The 16602-nt window shown below is 40.4% G+C and overlaps 1 protein-coding gene across 2 annotated transcripts; it reads left to right on the top strand.

The window, feature by feature from the left end:
* Positions 1 to 24: 24 nt before the first annotated feature.
* On the top strand, positions 25 to 16061 carry pde6c (phosphodiesterase 6C, cGMP-specific, cone, alpha prime). Of its 2 annotated transcripts, none has more exons than XM_056366488.1 (22): positions 25 to 358; positions 4697 to 4849; positions 5966 to 6055; positions 6247 to 6387; positions 6500 to 6574; positions 6717 to 6781; positions 7112 to 7178; positions 7667 to 7714; positions 7959 to 8108; positions 8579 to 8722; positions 9146 to 9211; positions 9558 to 9713; positions 10369 to 10476; positions 10913 to 11022; positions 11126 to 11213; positions 11305 to 11405; positions 11651 to 11758; positions 11912 to 11975; positions 12453 to 12527; positions 12652 to 12735; positions 13501 to 13654; positions 13760 to 16061. In XM_056366488.1, the coding sequence occupies exons 1-22, from the start codon at positions 218 to 220 to the stop codon at positions 13807 to 13809; spliced, it is 2238 nt and encodes a 745-aa protein (XP_056222463.1). In that variant the 5' UTR covers positions 25 to 217; the 3' UTR covers positions 13810 to 16061. The 2 variants fall into 2 exon arrangements, with proteins under 2 accessions (XP_056222463.1, XP_056222462.1); XM_056366487.1 differs by lacking the exon at positions 25 to 358 and adding an exon at positions 3227 to 3737.
* Positions 16062 to 16602: the final 541 nt, after the last annotated feature.

Genomic DNA, 16602 nt, shown 5'->3' with positions numbered 1-16602 from the left:
AAAAGTGTTTTCCTGACAGAACTGCTGAGGCTTTCTTGGTCTTATGAAAGCAGCCACTAGCAAAGCCAAGAGGACAAACCTACACTTTAACATCATAAATCTGAGTGAAATGTTTTTGTGTGCGTAGACTGAACCCCCTTTTTTTGTGTGGAAAAGCTGGGTTGCACTAAATGTACATTTCAGCCTTTTCTCCTTTCTTTTTTTTTTTACCAAGGAAATGTTACAAAAGGCGAGTGTGCTTCCTGTAGCATCACATGATGATTTCAAGGGACTACTTTATAACTTGCAGCACTGTGTTTGCATAAATGGTGGACAGAGTGGCGGACTTTCAACAGCAAATAATCAATGTCAAAGAGAGGTAATAACATCTTTTCTAAGCACAGAGACCGGAATTTCAACAATGATGATGGGATAATGTGTGAGCTAGCTGATAATGCTTGTGACATTCAGATTGAAAACAGGGAGTAATGTCACTTGTTAAATTATCAACTACGTGGATCATGGAAATAAGTTTATCTGCCATGAACATTCCTTTTATATTACAAATCTGAGACTGATTCACATCAGTGAAATCTATCCTAGCATCTCTGCTTTCGAAGCATTGTTGTAATTCAAAAAATCAGTCAGGGATCGATTGTGTTTTTTTTTTGGGGGGGAAAATGTTTATAGCACTAGAGAAAGTTAATTAGTCACTCCAGTGAATATGAAGATAAAGGAAATGGCTCCCATATTAATGTGGTTTTGTGTATTCAAGAACCTCTTTATTTCCTAATTAAAAAAACACACCGTTTTCCCAAGATCAGGGTCAAACAGTTTGTGACTTGTTTTAATTTGCTGTTCCAAGTTTAAGCAGTTAAAATGTGTCGAGCACTGATCTGTATTTCATCTGACTTAAATCTACTGTGGCATAATTTTTACAAAGTGCTGTTGTTTTGCACTGAGATCATGTAACCAGTCTTTTGAGGTCTTGGTTGAATAAAAGAGCACAGCGCAGCCAAACATCTGCAGCTTGCATAACCAAAGCCCTGGCCAGTTGAAAACAGTGCAATCACTCATTTTGAGCAGAAATAATAGCGGCTGGAATTTGGCCAGAGGCGGTGCAACATTTCATAATCATGGAGATCGGCCAATAAATGATATACGCTATACGATACGCTGCTAGGGTTGTGTTTACATTTAACATTTTGGGTTGTTTAGTGGTAAGTGGTCACTCAGTCAGTTTCTTGTTTTGATGGGCTGTGAAACTTAAGTAACTCGAAATCCCAAATGATCCCTTATAAAACTGGAGGATTGGGAAAAAGACCTCTAGGCTGAATACACTGCTTCCATCTGAGCTTTGGAGCTTTGAGCAGAGCAATAGCACAACATGGAAGTAGTATTTTTACCAGCGTTTTTGTCCACCCACATAAATATAATGCAGTGCAGCCCAACACCACCACTACCTGTAGTCTACAGTACCTGTCAACATACTTCACAAAGATAGTATTTTGTGCACAGAGATAGTATTGCATGAAATTGATTATAGAGTTGTAGTTTATAAACTGGTAATAACTTGATTGAAGTGTGGAGCCTGCACCAAGTAAATTACATCACCTGAGGCCTTTGTACAAGCTATTTAGTTTTAGTTTTTCATTTTACAGTAATATTGCATAACAGAAGAACTTTTCAGAATAATTTTTTTCAGTTTTCTGACCGTTTTTGAGTCTTTAAAGCAACTGACTGAATTTAATGATGGGGAATGTAGGGAAATCTAATGTTCCATCATCCTGTAATTGATAACTCTTGCCCCAGTGGCTACTGTTCAGTAAACGTTATTGTCCATGTAATATGCACGTGTCAAAAAACTGTTAATAAGTACATGGTAACCAATACCATTCAGTTTAAAAAACATAATACTGGTATTGGTTATCAGAACTATTTCTATCACTACATTTAGCTGCCATGCCTATCTGCTGTTTGCATGCCGTCTTTCCTCTTTTGTGTCATAATATGTAAAAAAAACAACTGGTTTCTACCACTGTGAAATCAGCTGCTCTTATTTATATCCACAATGTCTCACATCCACACACCCACACACACACCTTTTGTAGTTTTCCCCTTGATAAGCTTGCCTTAATCCCCACAGCAAAAAATAGTGGGGAGCCCTTTGTCTTGCCAGCCTGCCAGCAGCTAACCAAACGGTTTGCTCAGTTAATAATAGCCAGCCATCTTTGTTTAGGGCCTTGTTCTCAGACATCCCAGTCCCGCTAATTGGCTAATTCCCAGTTCCAGGACTGATACCTCCATGATGATGGTGATTTCATTAGCGAACACAGGTAGGCTCCTCACACAGAGTTTTAGATAGGCTACCATTAGTGGCAGACACTATTTAGGTACTACTTCCACTGTACTAAAAGCAACAAGGATAGAACAGTGCTAATACCTGATGCAGGTTTGGCTAACCAAGAGGTTGTTAGAATCAAGTATGGCTCCTGCCATGTGTCCTGATTGCTCAGATTGTTTAATAAGTGTTGTAAACAGGGATGACACATTAAATGTTGGATTGGAACAGTAGGCTAATGATGTGAGTCCAGTAACTGGCTTAGGAAAGACCTGAGTTTGGAGCAACTGCATTCACTGGCAACTGGGGCAGCTATATGGGGCACTACACACAGGCTAGTGTTTTAACTTAAATTAATTTAATAAACTTTCATGGTGTGTATGTCATGTGAAGGACTTGGTTAAAAAAAAACAAAAAAAAAAACTGCCTTAACCCATGTGGCCGCATTGAATCTTCAGTTTTGTTTCCTCTGTCCTTGGAGGTTTTTTCAGCCGAGTTAAAATAAAATTAAAAGACAAGATAGTTCTGATCTCATTACCAGTGCCCTTTCCTCATGTAGCCCCTACATCCAACCTGGCGTTTGACCTGACCACAGTCTCCCTCTCGCCTGTGTCCTCCTCAGGTATAAAATGATCAGCGTTGGGATTTGCGGGTTAAGGACGCTTAGAGCAGGGCTTTTAATGTCATGACGTCAAATTAATTAGCAGCCACTCTGATCCTTTCAGCCTCTAAGCTGCACTCTTTACTGTTCTGTCTGTCGGCGGACACAGGATGCATTAGTGACTCCCTCGGGGACCGTGGTGGAGGATGCACGTCCGCGCAGACGGATGCTACTGAGCCACCCTGCCCTGTAGGCCGCACAGAAACACTTTTGTATCCTCTTCGTCTCGAAATTTCGCCACAGGTGATGCTTCTGTGAAAGGAACACAAGAAAACACACAAGTTCAACATGGCAGACAAGGATAGCGTGGAGAAATACCTGGAGAACAACCCGCAGTTCGCCAAAGAATACTTCGATAAGAAGCTGCGCGCGGAGGCTCTGACCGCCGCCTTTTCTGCACCTGTCGACGTCAAAGACACCGCATCTTTCAAGGATGTTAACTCCGTACAAGAAGCCGCCATCATCTTCGAGCTGGTCCAGGAGATGCAGAAACAGGGAGACATGGAGCCGTCCCTTCACAAGGTGTTGCAGAGAGTGGCCCTGATAATACAGGCCGACAGGATCAGTTACTACTCATGCCGGTCCAGAAACGGAATACCTGAGCTGTACACTTCCCTCTTTGACGTGACTCCAACATCCAAATATGAGGCAAACTTGGTCGATCCGCAGGGTGAAATTGTGTTCCCTCTCGATATGGGTATTGTCGGTTTCACGGCACATTCCAAAAAGCCCCAAAACATTCCTGACGTCACAAAGGTGAGGAGCAGTGAAGTAGCCGCGGGATTCAGATTTTGTCAAAAATGATATGGCGATGCGGCCTGTGTACTATAAAGTTATTAGTGAAGATGAGCAGTGTAGGTTTGGTGGACCTTTAAAAAGACGAAATCACTTAAATTTATTGTTTTATAAACTTGAATTTGTCAGCTGAGGGTCATTGGCTGGACTGTAGGCCACACAAATTAGTGTCCCTGTCATAGCAGCCTATATTTTCTTTCTAAATGTGCATAGTATGAGATGCACAAATTTACAGACTGATTAATAAATTACCACCACACTTTTGTTTATTCAGTGCAGAGCTGATAGAAGTGACATACAGTTTGTTTTTTGTTTTTTTTATTCTGGTCTGCCTGTAAAATATATTTAAACTAACACTTGAAATTCTTGCTGTTACTGCTTTGAAGATGTAGGCTACCTGCAGGGATTCAAATAATCCCACATAATCCATCTAATGATATTGAATAGAGTGATAAACAAACTGAAAATCAGTGATACAACATATTAAGGAAAGGGTTTTATTTTACATTGCATAATTTTAGCATGCAACAAATTTAATGAAAACTATGAAACCTACATTCCCTATTGGATTATTATAATAGTCATGTGAAGAATACTGACCCATCTATTCCATTGACAAATGTGAATGTAGCTTTTTTGTCTTATGCTGCTAATGATAGAGAATAATTGAATATTTATCACTGAACAAACAACAAATTGTAGTTTATGTTTTTTAAATAAAGATCAAACAGTGTGGCGCCCTGTATCTGTGAGTGTGAGATACATTATGATGATAAATCTTGACAGGCAGTTCATGAGCACATGAAAAAAAACAGGAAACTGCATAGAATGAAACAAACAGTTTTAATTGTGTTGCTGTATGTTAATGATGTTATATTTAAGCACAACTGATATGAAGTTTTCTTTGTCTCTTGATCCAGAATCAAAAGTTTTCTGACTTTGTGGACAAACAGACTGGATACAAGACCAAATGCATGCTCACTTTCCCTCTGTTGGCTGATAAAGAATGCATTGGAGTCATCATGGCGCTAAACAAAATAGGAGCCGATACGTTCACTCCAGAGGATGAGGCTGTAAGAACACACAGTTAAACATTAATATTCACTCTTATCAGTAGTGACTCAGTGAGCTTGAACAGGTTTTGGAAACTCTGACTGTTTAATAAATTGAACTTAAATTTGCCCATTACAGTATCAGATAGAGGTACTTGAACTGTATTTATTGTGTCCTCTTTGGAATAAGAAATATCAGTCACAATACACCCTATTTTGCATGAATTATCTGTTACTTTACTGTTACTTGTGTGCTACTTTAAAAAGCCTGTGCTCTGCCACTTGAATTTTGCAGCTAAATAAAGATTATTGCTGTAATTACATCTCACCAGTAGGGTGCAAAACACAACCATTATGATCAGTGGGAGTCAATCAGACCCGACTGACGTGATTCGGTTGCTTTTGAGCATTCAGCTAAAAAAAAAAAGGCAAAATGAATTAAGCAGGAATATGTTATCTATAACATTCACTACTGTCTCTAGTTATTCAAAAGCCATAAATTCTCACTGAAGCACGGTTCCATAAAGAATGATGGGTAACGTGATTCTCAGTCATTAGAACAAGAACTGAAAAAGAGAGATTTAAGGAGATGATTGGCAGAAATGATGCACAGGGTAAAGGTTTTAACTGCTAAGATGTGTTATAGTGTCTGATATCTCAGTATTCTTTGTGTTAGGTAATTCTCTTTCTTGTCCATTTTCTCTCAGATGTGTAAACTTTAAAAAAAACACACTCGTATTTACGTGATTAATCATCAAAGGGCTTGGTCATTTTATCAGCCTGCGAACACGTGCATGTGTGACTAATGTAGCATAGATCGATGTAAACCCATGTCCAAATAATGTGTAATCTGTATAAAGATTAGCTAAACGTGGACTTAAATGACCTCATGATGTGTGATTCACAAGAAAGAGTTTAGTTTAAGCCAATGTTTTCTGATCTGTCAAATCTAAATGTCATCATATGTGAGCAGCATCCTATACACCCACCATGTTATTCCTATAGAATTCTCTTAATATGACAAATCACACCTTTTCTTAGTCAAATCTGTACTGCTTTTAAACATTTTTACATGTGCCACTGTCTTAAATCTGCTGCCGTGTATTGATGAAACCTCAAATCTGATTTTGTTCTTAGCTCTTCCACAAGTACATGAACTTTGCTCAAGTCATCACCTTGCAGCATTTCACAGCCTACATGTTCAATGTGGAGTCCAGGAGAAGTCAGGTAAACTGAACCGTTGCTATTGGATAAATAAAAGGGAAGTGGGGGTGAGAGAGTGGATGTGCCGTACTGTGATGTTATCCAGTGGGACTCTCCTGTCACCCCCACTGTTATTTGTCTGTTGGTATTTTTAAATCATAGAATGCTCATACTATAAAAATGAACATTGAATTACCTCCATTCTTTGCTCACAGGTGCTGCTCTGGTCAGCCAGTAAAGTGTTTGAGGAGTTGACAGACATTGAAAGACAGTTCCACAAGGCGCTCTACACTGTAAGGATATATCTACAATGCGAACGATACTCAGTGGGCCTGTTGGACATGACCAAAGAGAAGGTTGGTAATGCAGAATAGATTCAGTTTTGCAGACTGGATTGAGTTGATAGCGTTAATGGCTACAGGCATAAATAACTTAAAACCAATACTGTCTGTGTTTTTCTTCCTGTAGGAATTCTATGATGAATGGCCAGTGAAACTGGGTGATGTGGAACCCTATAAAGGACCAAAGACGCCAGATGGCAGGGTAACAAACTCATTTTCCTCCTCATTACATCAGTTTTTGTCACATGTGGCATTTTAAATTCTACTCTCTTTTAACTTTTTCATTGTCTAACATAGTTTGAAGACGATCAGTCATTTCTAACAGGCTTCTCCTTTTCATACAGGAAGTCATCTTTTACAAGATCATTGACTACCTCCTGGAAGCCAAGGAAGAAATCAAAGTCATACCGTAAGCAGTATTAATTACATGCTATAAATGCAACCAAACTAATTTAGTACATTACAGAGTCCACCTGTTATAGTTTATTAAATGGAGGCATCCAATGCATTTTAAAACACATGAGACAATCGTGCTTGCCCACCCATTAATTCTGCATCTGTCTGGTATTTGAACCACAGACAGTTCTGAGGGTTTCTGAGGAGTGTTATTTGGGAACTAACGTGATGCAATAGCTGAGTAAATTTGAGCTGAAGGTGGAGCGTCAGCACTGTTTAACATGCTTCTCAGGGATTCATTTGCTCAATCCAGCTCACACAACTCTGTGTTTCTATCTTTCAGTGGTCCACCTGCAGATCACTGGGCTTTAGTCAGCGGGCTACCGACCTATGTTGCAGAGAATGGCTTTGTAAGTCTCTCCTGGCTGCTGCAGGGCAATTCATTACCCAAATCACTAGAATAATAAAAGAATGACTGTAAAGACGTAGAGAGACATACAGTGACAGTAACATAAAAATGAAGTAAGAGTGGAGAGGCAGAGATGGAGCTGAACATACAATACAAAAGAGTATGTCACTCCACATTTAACAATTTTGCTCCACAAAATAAGCCGGAGTTATGTAGGTCAGTGGTTGGGTTGGTGGAGCGTATTTGTAACTTGGGTTCAGTTAAGGGTCAGTTTAAGGCACTGAATACATAACAGGATGCCTACTCCGTTTAGATTAAAAAAACTATAATGAACATACTGTAATTCCATTCAGTAAAATAGAAATGTAAAGTAAGCTATAACAAGCAAAGATATTATTCACATAACAATTATGACAATGATTGATTTTATAAGCAAATATGTAACAAATACTAATAACAAAACAACAAATGTTTTCCATGTGAGTGCAGATTTGCAACATGATGAACGTGGCTGCAGATGACTTCTTCACTTTCCAGGTGAGGACACTTTAACCATCCATTTGCTTTAAGCAACATACAGGACACCCATGCACTTGTACATGGCCACCCGTATTCCACATATGCACACGATAGAATGAACGTCACTATATGCTGTGTTACACTTTTACTGATAATGTAATACAATATGCGCAATATGCTGCTTTCATATCACACTCTTGAAGCTCATATTCAGGAAGAATCGGAGCCCTGATTCAAAAAGTTTTATTTCAACGTCTTTCAGAAAGAGGCTGTGGACGACACGGGCTTTGTCATCAAGAACGTCCTGTCGCTGCCCATTGTCAACAAGAAGGAAGAAATCGTGGGCATCGCCACTTTCTTCAACAGGAAAGATGGCAAACCATTTGATGAACACGATGAACAGATCACTGAGGTCAGCACCATGCATTTCTCTCTCTCTCTCTCTCTGTCATATTTTATATCCCGTCGCCATCATACAGAATGTCTCATTTTGGGTGTCATGTTGTTGTCTGTCTGTCTGTCTGTGTGTATGTGTGTGTGTGTAGACGCACTCTCGTCAACACTCTACACCACAGGTCTCCCCCTACAGAGGGAGAGATTCGTTCTTTTTTTTGGTAGCGTGTTGCAGCATAAATTTGCATGTTAATGACGAAACGCTGCCAAAACAGCAGTAACTTCATAATGCTTTGACAAATGGAGGTTGCTGTGGTCAAGGGAAGAAAAGTATGTAGAACTATCAGTGCATTTATCAGCTTAATTAAAGAGGTAATAACAATAATTATAAATACATCAGGATGGTAGAATAGAAGGGACCAGTTCTCTTCTTTTTTGTTTGGATGTTTCATTCCTCTCCTTCTTTCTCACTCTCATTGTTTGTTCCAGGCCCTGACACAGTTCCTGGGCTGGTCAGTGCTGAACTGCGACACCTACGACAGGCTGAACCGTATGGAGTGGAGGAAAGAAATCGCCCAGGAGATGCTCCTGTACCAGACCAAATGCACCAAAGATGAGCTGCAGTCCATTCTGGTCAGTGTCAACCTGAGTTTCACCCCACACTTTCTCTCCAGAGGCCTACCTTTGATCTCTCAACATTTGCTCAAGAAGCTTCTCAAGCAAGAATTAAAAGTAGTCAAAGGTTAATCCAGTATGAATAGCTTTTTGAGTAGCAGTCCTCCAGTGGCAGCTATTAGAGGACTAATAGAAGCTCTGATGGATCGTTTATCCACTTGGCAGCTAACATTTGAGATGATGACACGGCGGTTTACAAGGTTACAGCTTGGAGTACTTGTCTGCAGTGTCTGAAAACATGACATTTGAATGCATTTACTTCTTTTTGTAGCAGATGTAAGAATTCAACCTCTAAATTGTTGTATGTGATATGATGGCAGCGTGTTCGTGGGTGGAATGTAAATTTTATTTCAAATTGATTGTTCTCTCTTTTATAACCAGAACACCAATGAAAAGTTTGGTGCGGAGCCTGAAGACTGCGACGCGAAAGAGATGTACAAACTATTGGTATGTTTTCTTTGATCCTCCAGAACAAATATTGAAACTCTGTGAAAACAATACATACTGTAGTATTAATACAGTCATCACATGCACAGGCACAGGCAAACGCAAAATGAATAAATGCATGCATAGAATGATGAATTTGCATATTATAATGAACTATCAGCCTTATTTAGGAAAGTTCAATTTCCACTGTAAAATGTAATATGTAATGTGAAATAATCATTTTCTTTACTCTTAACTATCTGAAGCGTGTCACTTCGTAAAACACACACAGTGTAATCATGTAGTCATCTTGGCTTTTTTGAGTGCTGAAGGAGTCATGCTTGCCGTCTGTGTGGTGTTTGTGCAGAGAGCAACCTGCCCGCCAGCTGACAACGTCAATGGAGAGAGCCTGTACCTGTTCTCCTTCAGTGACTTCCCCGTTACAGAGGTCGACCTCATCAAGGCCGGCATTCGCATGTTCTTTGAGCTCGGAGTTGTTGAAAAGTTTAAAGTTCCTCCCGAGGTGAGTCAGACGCTTATATCGATGAGTCTACCCTAATAGGAAGCTGTTGATGGTGGCTTTTCTGAGGGGATTTCCAGATGTTTTTTCTTGCAAATGCTGCCATTGTTTAGCTGAGATATAATTGTGTGATTGTGTGTGATTCTTTTTTCTTTTTTTTTTTTTATGGCTTTGAGGGGCTTTTTTTTTTTTGCTGTCATTTGCCATTAAATGAACCTTGCAGTGAGTTCAAACATACAGTCAAATCCACGGGGAAATCATTTGGAACTCATTTACTTTTTAAAAAAAAATTTTCATGAAATGTGTCTATTTTAAAATATGTTAAGAAGAGAGACAATGAGACTCAGAGAAGCAGAGTGTTAAGTAACATCTGTGAATCTTTTGGGCTGATGGGAAAACTGCCATGGCTCTGTTTTGCAGGGAAAAGACAAGTAGGTGTGATCCTTAATTAACCTCAAAGCATATGCTGTAGCTACAAATCTGAGCGATACCCAGCGGCGTAGCTGGGAAGGCAGAGTGGATTTCCTTAAGCACAAGGGCTACATGAGTACAACACACTGGGTTACAGCTCATCTGAATGCCCTCTGGAAAAATTACATTTATCATCCTTCTCACTTTGACCTCGTTCTCTGAATAATACCCACCCTCTCCCTCTCAGATACTGACCAGGTGGATGTACACAGTGAGGAAGGGTTACCGTGCCATCACCTACCACAACTGGAGGCACGGCTTCAACGTTGGCCACACCATGTTCTGCCTGCTCCAGGTAAACATCTGTGCAGCATCTGCCTAACTAGCTTACGAATGAACAGGAGTATCTTCTATCTGTTTCATATAAACATCCAGTGATCCCAATAACTTTGACTCTGCAGCTTATGGGACAGTATATAACATCTGGTGACAGTTAAACAGACCGATATGCTAAATTAAACCACTTACATAGGCCCGTAACATGTTTTATTTCTTCATAAAGCTAATTGGGTATTTCACTAATACAGGTGGAATCCTGTCTAATGATCACATTATTGTGCTTAAAATGAGTACTGATAATGTCCAATATTAAGCTGATTCAGGGTTTAAAAGGTCTAGAAACAGGCTACAGATGAGAATGTAATTGTCACCATGGACAGGACAGATCATTTTATAGGTGGCTACAATCTATACCACACTCACACACACAAATACCTGCATTCCTCCTCCAGACAGGAAAGCTGAGGAAGTACTACTCTGATCTAGATGCCTTTGCCATGGTGGCTGCTGCTTTCTGCCATGATATCGACCACAGAGGAACCAACAACCTCTACCAGACAAAGCAAGTCAAAATTCATTTGTTCTGCTTGTGTTTCCAAAGTGCAGGTATGTGCGTGCAATGCATGTCAATTTATTTTCCTATCTTTGTCTTGTTTTGTGTGTAGGAGTGCAGCTCCTCTGGCCAAACTTCACGGCTCTTCCATTATGGAGAGGCACCACTTGGAGTTCAGCAAGATACTCATGGGAGAGGAGGTACGACACGGTGTCGGTCAAAGAGTCAAATAACAGACTCACTAAGGAAAACCCGACAGACATTTTGACCGCTCTTCGTTGTCTCTTGCAGAACCTGAACATCTTCTGCAACCTCCAGAAGCGCCAGTTTGAGAATGTGCAGCACATGTTTGACGTCTGCATCATTGCCACTGATCTGGCCCTTTATTTCAAGTAGGTTTTCGGAAACATTAGGCCACAGCTAGTGCTGGACGTGAGATAATGCTAGTGGAAGACTGGCTGACTATAGCTGATGTTGCTCAAAAGTTTAGCTACACCTGGTCGATGTTTGACTGTCTCCCTTTGTCCTCCTTTTTGACTGACTCAGGAGGTTATTTATTGGAATCAATTTGTGTATTTGTTTAGTTTCTTTGGTCTGATTGACTGTCCTTTATCTCATCTTGTTTGTCCTCACGCAGAAAGAGAACCATGTTCCAAAACATTGTGAATGCCACAGAGCCGATGGCAGATGAAAAGGAGGCCATTGCCTATATTTCCAACAACCCCACCAGGAAGGAAATCATCATGTATGTATCTGACTCGGGCAAGAAGATAACACCACTGTTGTCCAGTTTACTTTGAAATGTATTTGTCAGACAGCAGACCCTTGCAAAGCATCAGCATCACTGGCAGGGTGTCATCTTCTCTTCTGTGACTGTCTGTATGTCTCGCACCTCCAGGGCCATGATGATGACAGGCTGTGACTTATCGGCTATCACCAAACCCTGGGAGGTACAGAGCAAGGTGGGTGACCAGGCTTCACATTGGCTGATTTTAGAAATATAAAGAGAAGCTTGCAAGAAGCAAAGCGGTCACAGAAAGCACAGGAGCAAACAATACACATAATAGCTTTTTAATGTAGTTTGTTCTGCTAACAGCAACCAGTTCAGTTTTTTTACTTAACATTTATTCCATCCTGCCTCCCTTCAGTCTTTTATCAGGTTATTACTTCCAGACAATATATAGAGCTACAATCGTTTTATTACAAAGCCATGGCAACAAAAACAAGCTGGGTTTAATAGGCCACTTGTATTATAGCTTTGGTTGTTACTTTGAGATCAAATGCTAAAAGCTTTACAGAAAAGAAGCTTTACAGAGAAGAATATCCTGAGGCTGAATTGATGTGTTTTTTTTCCCCCTTCTCATTCACAATCCTTTCCTCCTCTATTTGTCCTTTATTTCCCTTTTTCATTCTTTATTCTTCTGTCTGTTTGTCTCCAGGTGGCTCTGATGGTCGCTGCTGAATTCTGGGAACAGGGAGATTTGGAGAGAACTGTTTTGGACCAACAACCAATTGTAAGAGTTTTAGCCCTTTTCTTTCACATTACTTGTTTTCTTTGTTTTTTTATAGGCTGTGATTTTAAAAAATTTTACCTCCCCTTTTTTTACACCTGAAAATCCCTCCTCTGTCTCTCTCCAGCCCATGATGGACAGAAACTGTGCCGAACAGCTACCCAAGATGCAGTGCGGCTTCATTGACTTTGTGTGCTCATTCGTATACAAGGTAATGATAGTTTTTACACCATTCAGATCCTACAACTAAAGACAGGTATGTTCATTATACACATTGAAGAAGAAGTGACACAGACACGGATTGTGTCTTCCCCTGTGTCTGTGTTGCAACAGTTCAGCTGTAACTGCTGGAATCCCAGCACACACACAATCTAACAGGGATGTCGGCATTTAATCCAGCCTCGATTTGATTTTGATTTTCTGCAAAGGGAAGAAAACCACCATAAAAAAACAGATTCTGCCCATGAATTGTTTTGACTCATTTCAGTTTAGTCAATTTTGTTACTTTCAAGAAGAAAGAACTTTACAAATGTAAACCTTAAAAGCAACTAAACCCATTTATTAACCTTACTCCAAGGCTCCATTTTAGTTTAAAGTGTGACTTATGTTTTCAAGACAATATTTAATGTCATGCTGAGCTCTGACTGTGCTGTGAACACTGATCTTTAAAGCTGGCTGTATAAGTTTAGGATTTGATGCGACTGTGTCACAAAGTCTCATACAGTCTCTTTATAAGCTTTACAGGGGAGTTGTTGTAGCTTTAACCATCTTAGGCTGGATAACAGGATGTATAGAGATGAACCCGTTGAACCCAGCTCAGCAGGAATGTTAGCTAGCTGTCAGGATGGTATGTGGACAAGAACATGCACATAGGCAACATGTATAACAATGAACATGTGTCAGGAATCCCCTGTGGACTTCTCCCTCTGTGAATAACAAATACTTAACATGCAGTGTGTTTCCCTCCATTTGTCAGGAGTTCTCCAGGTTCCATAAGGAGATCACGCCCATGTTCGATGGTCTGAACAACAACAGGTCACACTGGGCCGAGCTGGCCGAGGTGTACAACGCAAAGATTAAGGCCATCGAGGATGAGAAGAAGAAACTGGAAGAAGAGGAAGCCAAGAAAGGTAAAGAAAACCTACACTATGATCCAGTTCATGGTCTGATAAAAGATCAGTGTTGAGAGTGATCCTGTATTTATATATCTTTGTTATTTCTGTGTGTTTATCTAGCTGGTGGTGGAGGCGATGGAGGGAAGTCAAAGACCTGCACCATCTGCTAAATTCCTCCAGTGCTTGGATCTGGACTGATTGCGGTCTAACTAGGACTAGTCTAGGCTACGCTAGCCTATAATTCTGGACAAGTCATCTAGTTGGAACTCTGCTAGGCTAGCTCGGTCTGGTCTGATCTACATCAGCGTAGTTCTCACTGGTTAGGTGCTGTCCGCTCTTGTGCAGTCCAGTCCAGCCTTGTTTGAGCTGGCCTGGTCCAGTCTAGCCTACTTCAGTCTAGTGTAGTCAGGTCTGGTCTACAGTCCAGTCCGGATTAGGCAAGTTTAACCATTCTCCACGGAGAGTCAGAAACATCACCAAGAAGTAATGATGGGACTCTGACTGCAAGAGAAGCTATTTGACTCTGAAGGTGCGATGTACTTGAAACTTCCTCCTTCCTCTGCTTCGTACAACACACTACCATGAACAATTGAAAAGCAATATACACACGGACAACATGTAGTTCCCCTTAATATAGCAATAATCGAAACCCTCCTGACATGCATGGTTTGAAACCATAGTTGGAGAAGCTCATTAGCTGTAGTCATACATTCCAAGTCAAGCTAAAGCACAACTCTTTAAGTATGAATCGCTTGAATAGACTACTACATGTACTGCATGTGGGTGTGTATCCATGCCAAAGCAATAATTTTCACACAGGATTCCTATTGGCAGTCACTCACCACACAGTATATCAGTACTGTAGTTCGCACAATGCACTTAGCTGCTGCTGTTCTGGCAGTGGCAGGCCATGCACAGAGGGCGGGAGGGCAGGCAGGGACAATAAACACAGAACTTTATACTTACAGGTGTCAGAGGAAGGGGGTTAGGACTATGCTTTTGGTTAACAGTTTAAGTAGCTTGGATAACATTGAATGAGATGATTGATTTCATGAACACAAAAAGAGGGAAACTGCAATCTAAAGGATCTGTTAACACTCCATCAACAAGGGCTGATGTTTTCTTACCTCAAAGGCGCAAGTGAGTTATGTAAGGGTATGTTTTAATATGCAATCTATCTATATATATATATATTTTTTTTTTGATTCTTTGTCTGAGAATTTTGTACTTCAACTGTCCTCATGGATGGTGAGTTAGAGACGAGGCCAGCTTTGAGAGATGGTGTTCTGAATCTGTGAACAAATGCACACTAAAACCGCATTCAGGCATCAAGAATATGTTTTGAATTTGTGCAACTTTATCGTCAGCATTGATGAACAACCTGTGAGCTGTTTAACTTGTATCCAACGACCTGGAAAAATAACTGGAAATGGTCATTTACATAATATTTACACCAGTGTTTAGAACAAACTTACAATTCAATATCAAGTCACAAAAGATTTCTTTTAAACGTGCATGATTTCACATGTATATAGTTTATAACATAGCAATTGTAAAATGTACATTGTGTAAAGTTAATAATAACTGAAGCATAAAACTTATTTTAAGGATGTAAAAGCAACCCTTACTTCTTCAGAGGAGACAGGAGTCGCAGTTAAACAGGGAACAGTAGATCTACCTCTCCTGTAAGAAGATTTGATAGAATTTGATTTGATTGCCAGCCAGCGTTTGAGATCCACACAGCTTTAGACTTTAAATACCCTTCTTACAGAGGAGGTAAAGCAGGCTACCAAGCCTTATCATATGAATGTGCAGACGACTCGTGTTTATAAAGGTATTTATAAATGATGCTGCAGCATCATTGACTGTATGATTGTTCAGGCCAAAGTCCCGTGCTTCTTCTTTCAGCACTGATGCAACAGTGAGATGAGTCGAGGCATCTCAGGGTGACTCTCCCCACAGAACCTCTTCAAACATGCTTCAAACATGTATACTTGAATTGAACTTGAGTTAGTCATGCATGTAGACAGTACACCCCCCCCCCCCCCCCCCCCCCATGCACTTTCTGAAAAACTTTTAGCAACGACAAGCTGTGTCTCAAATTCCTGTTACACAATGTCATCTCCTCTAATCAATGAGGCATCAATCAAAGGCACTTAATCCTATCAGAATGGCTTTGGGACTACCTGGAAACTCCTTTTCTGCTGCTTGAGGTGAAGTGAGGAGCTGTCACTGGAGCTAAAGCCGGTTCCTTCAAGGATCCTCTGTGATCCTTTGTACCAAATGATGCACTGTATACTTTCTACGTATCCCATCAACTATCTCTCAGACACTAGAAATCTTATCATTTGATGTATGAAATGACCTCTACTGTATGTATGTGTGATGTCATATGTGTAAGCAAATAAAGGATATAATGGAGGTGTAAGAACAGAGAGAATTGCTTTTTCTCAATATGGAAGGTGTATAGCACATGCCATGCACAATGGGGGGACACTTTATCTCTCATTCGCACTCGTGCACTTGAAGGTTAGACAGAGACAGAAAAGGAACTTAAGCAACCTTGGGCTTAGCTGCAACAGCGCTTGTTCTTAGTCACATATCGTGCAGGGATCTTAGAGACTCCAAATCTGGATGAGCCTCTGAGGAAAGAGGATCAGTGGATTGGTTCTGATCCCTGCCCGATACAGTGTTGTCTGGCTATGTTCAACATCCTGTGTCCTGCCGGCTGCAGTTTCGGCATGCACAAAACTTAAGGTTGTGTTTTGTTATGTATTAATTTGAACAAGAATACAGCAATTTTGAATACAATAAACCACAGAGCATGTCTGAAATTTAAGAGCAGCAGTGCACCCCTGTATGTGTGTGGTTTGAGTGCAGGATGAGACCTCCCCTGAGAAGATGGAATATTTGGCATGAGGAAAGAAAGAAGAAGCCCTGTAATCTATCATTTTGTGGGACAC

The sequence above is a fragment of the Seriola aureovittata genome, chromosome 21 (assembly GCF_021018895.1).
Source record: "Seriola aureovittata isolate HTS-2021-v1 ecotype China chromosome 21, ASM2101889v1, whole genome shotgun sequence".
In the NCBI taxonomy this organism is placed as follows: Eukaryota; Metazoa; Chordata; class Actinopteri; order Carangiformes; family Carangidae; genus Seriola; species Seriola aureovittata.
Note: the sequence above shows the minus strand (reverse complement) of the source record. Positions and strands in the feature narration are given on the sequence as shown.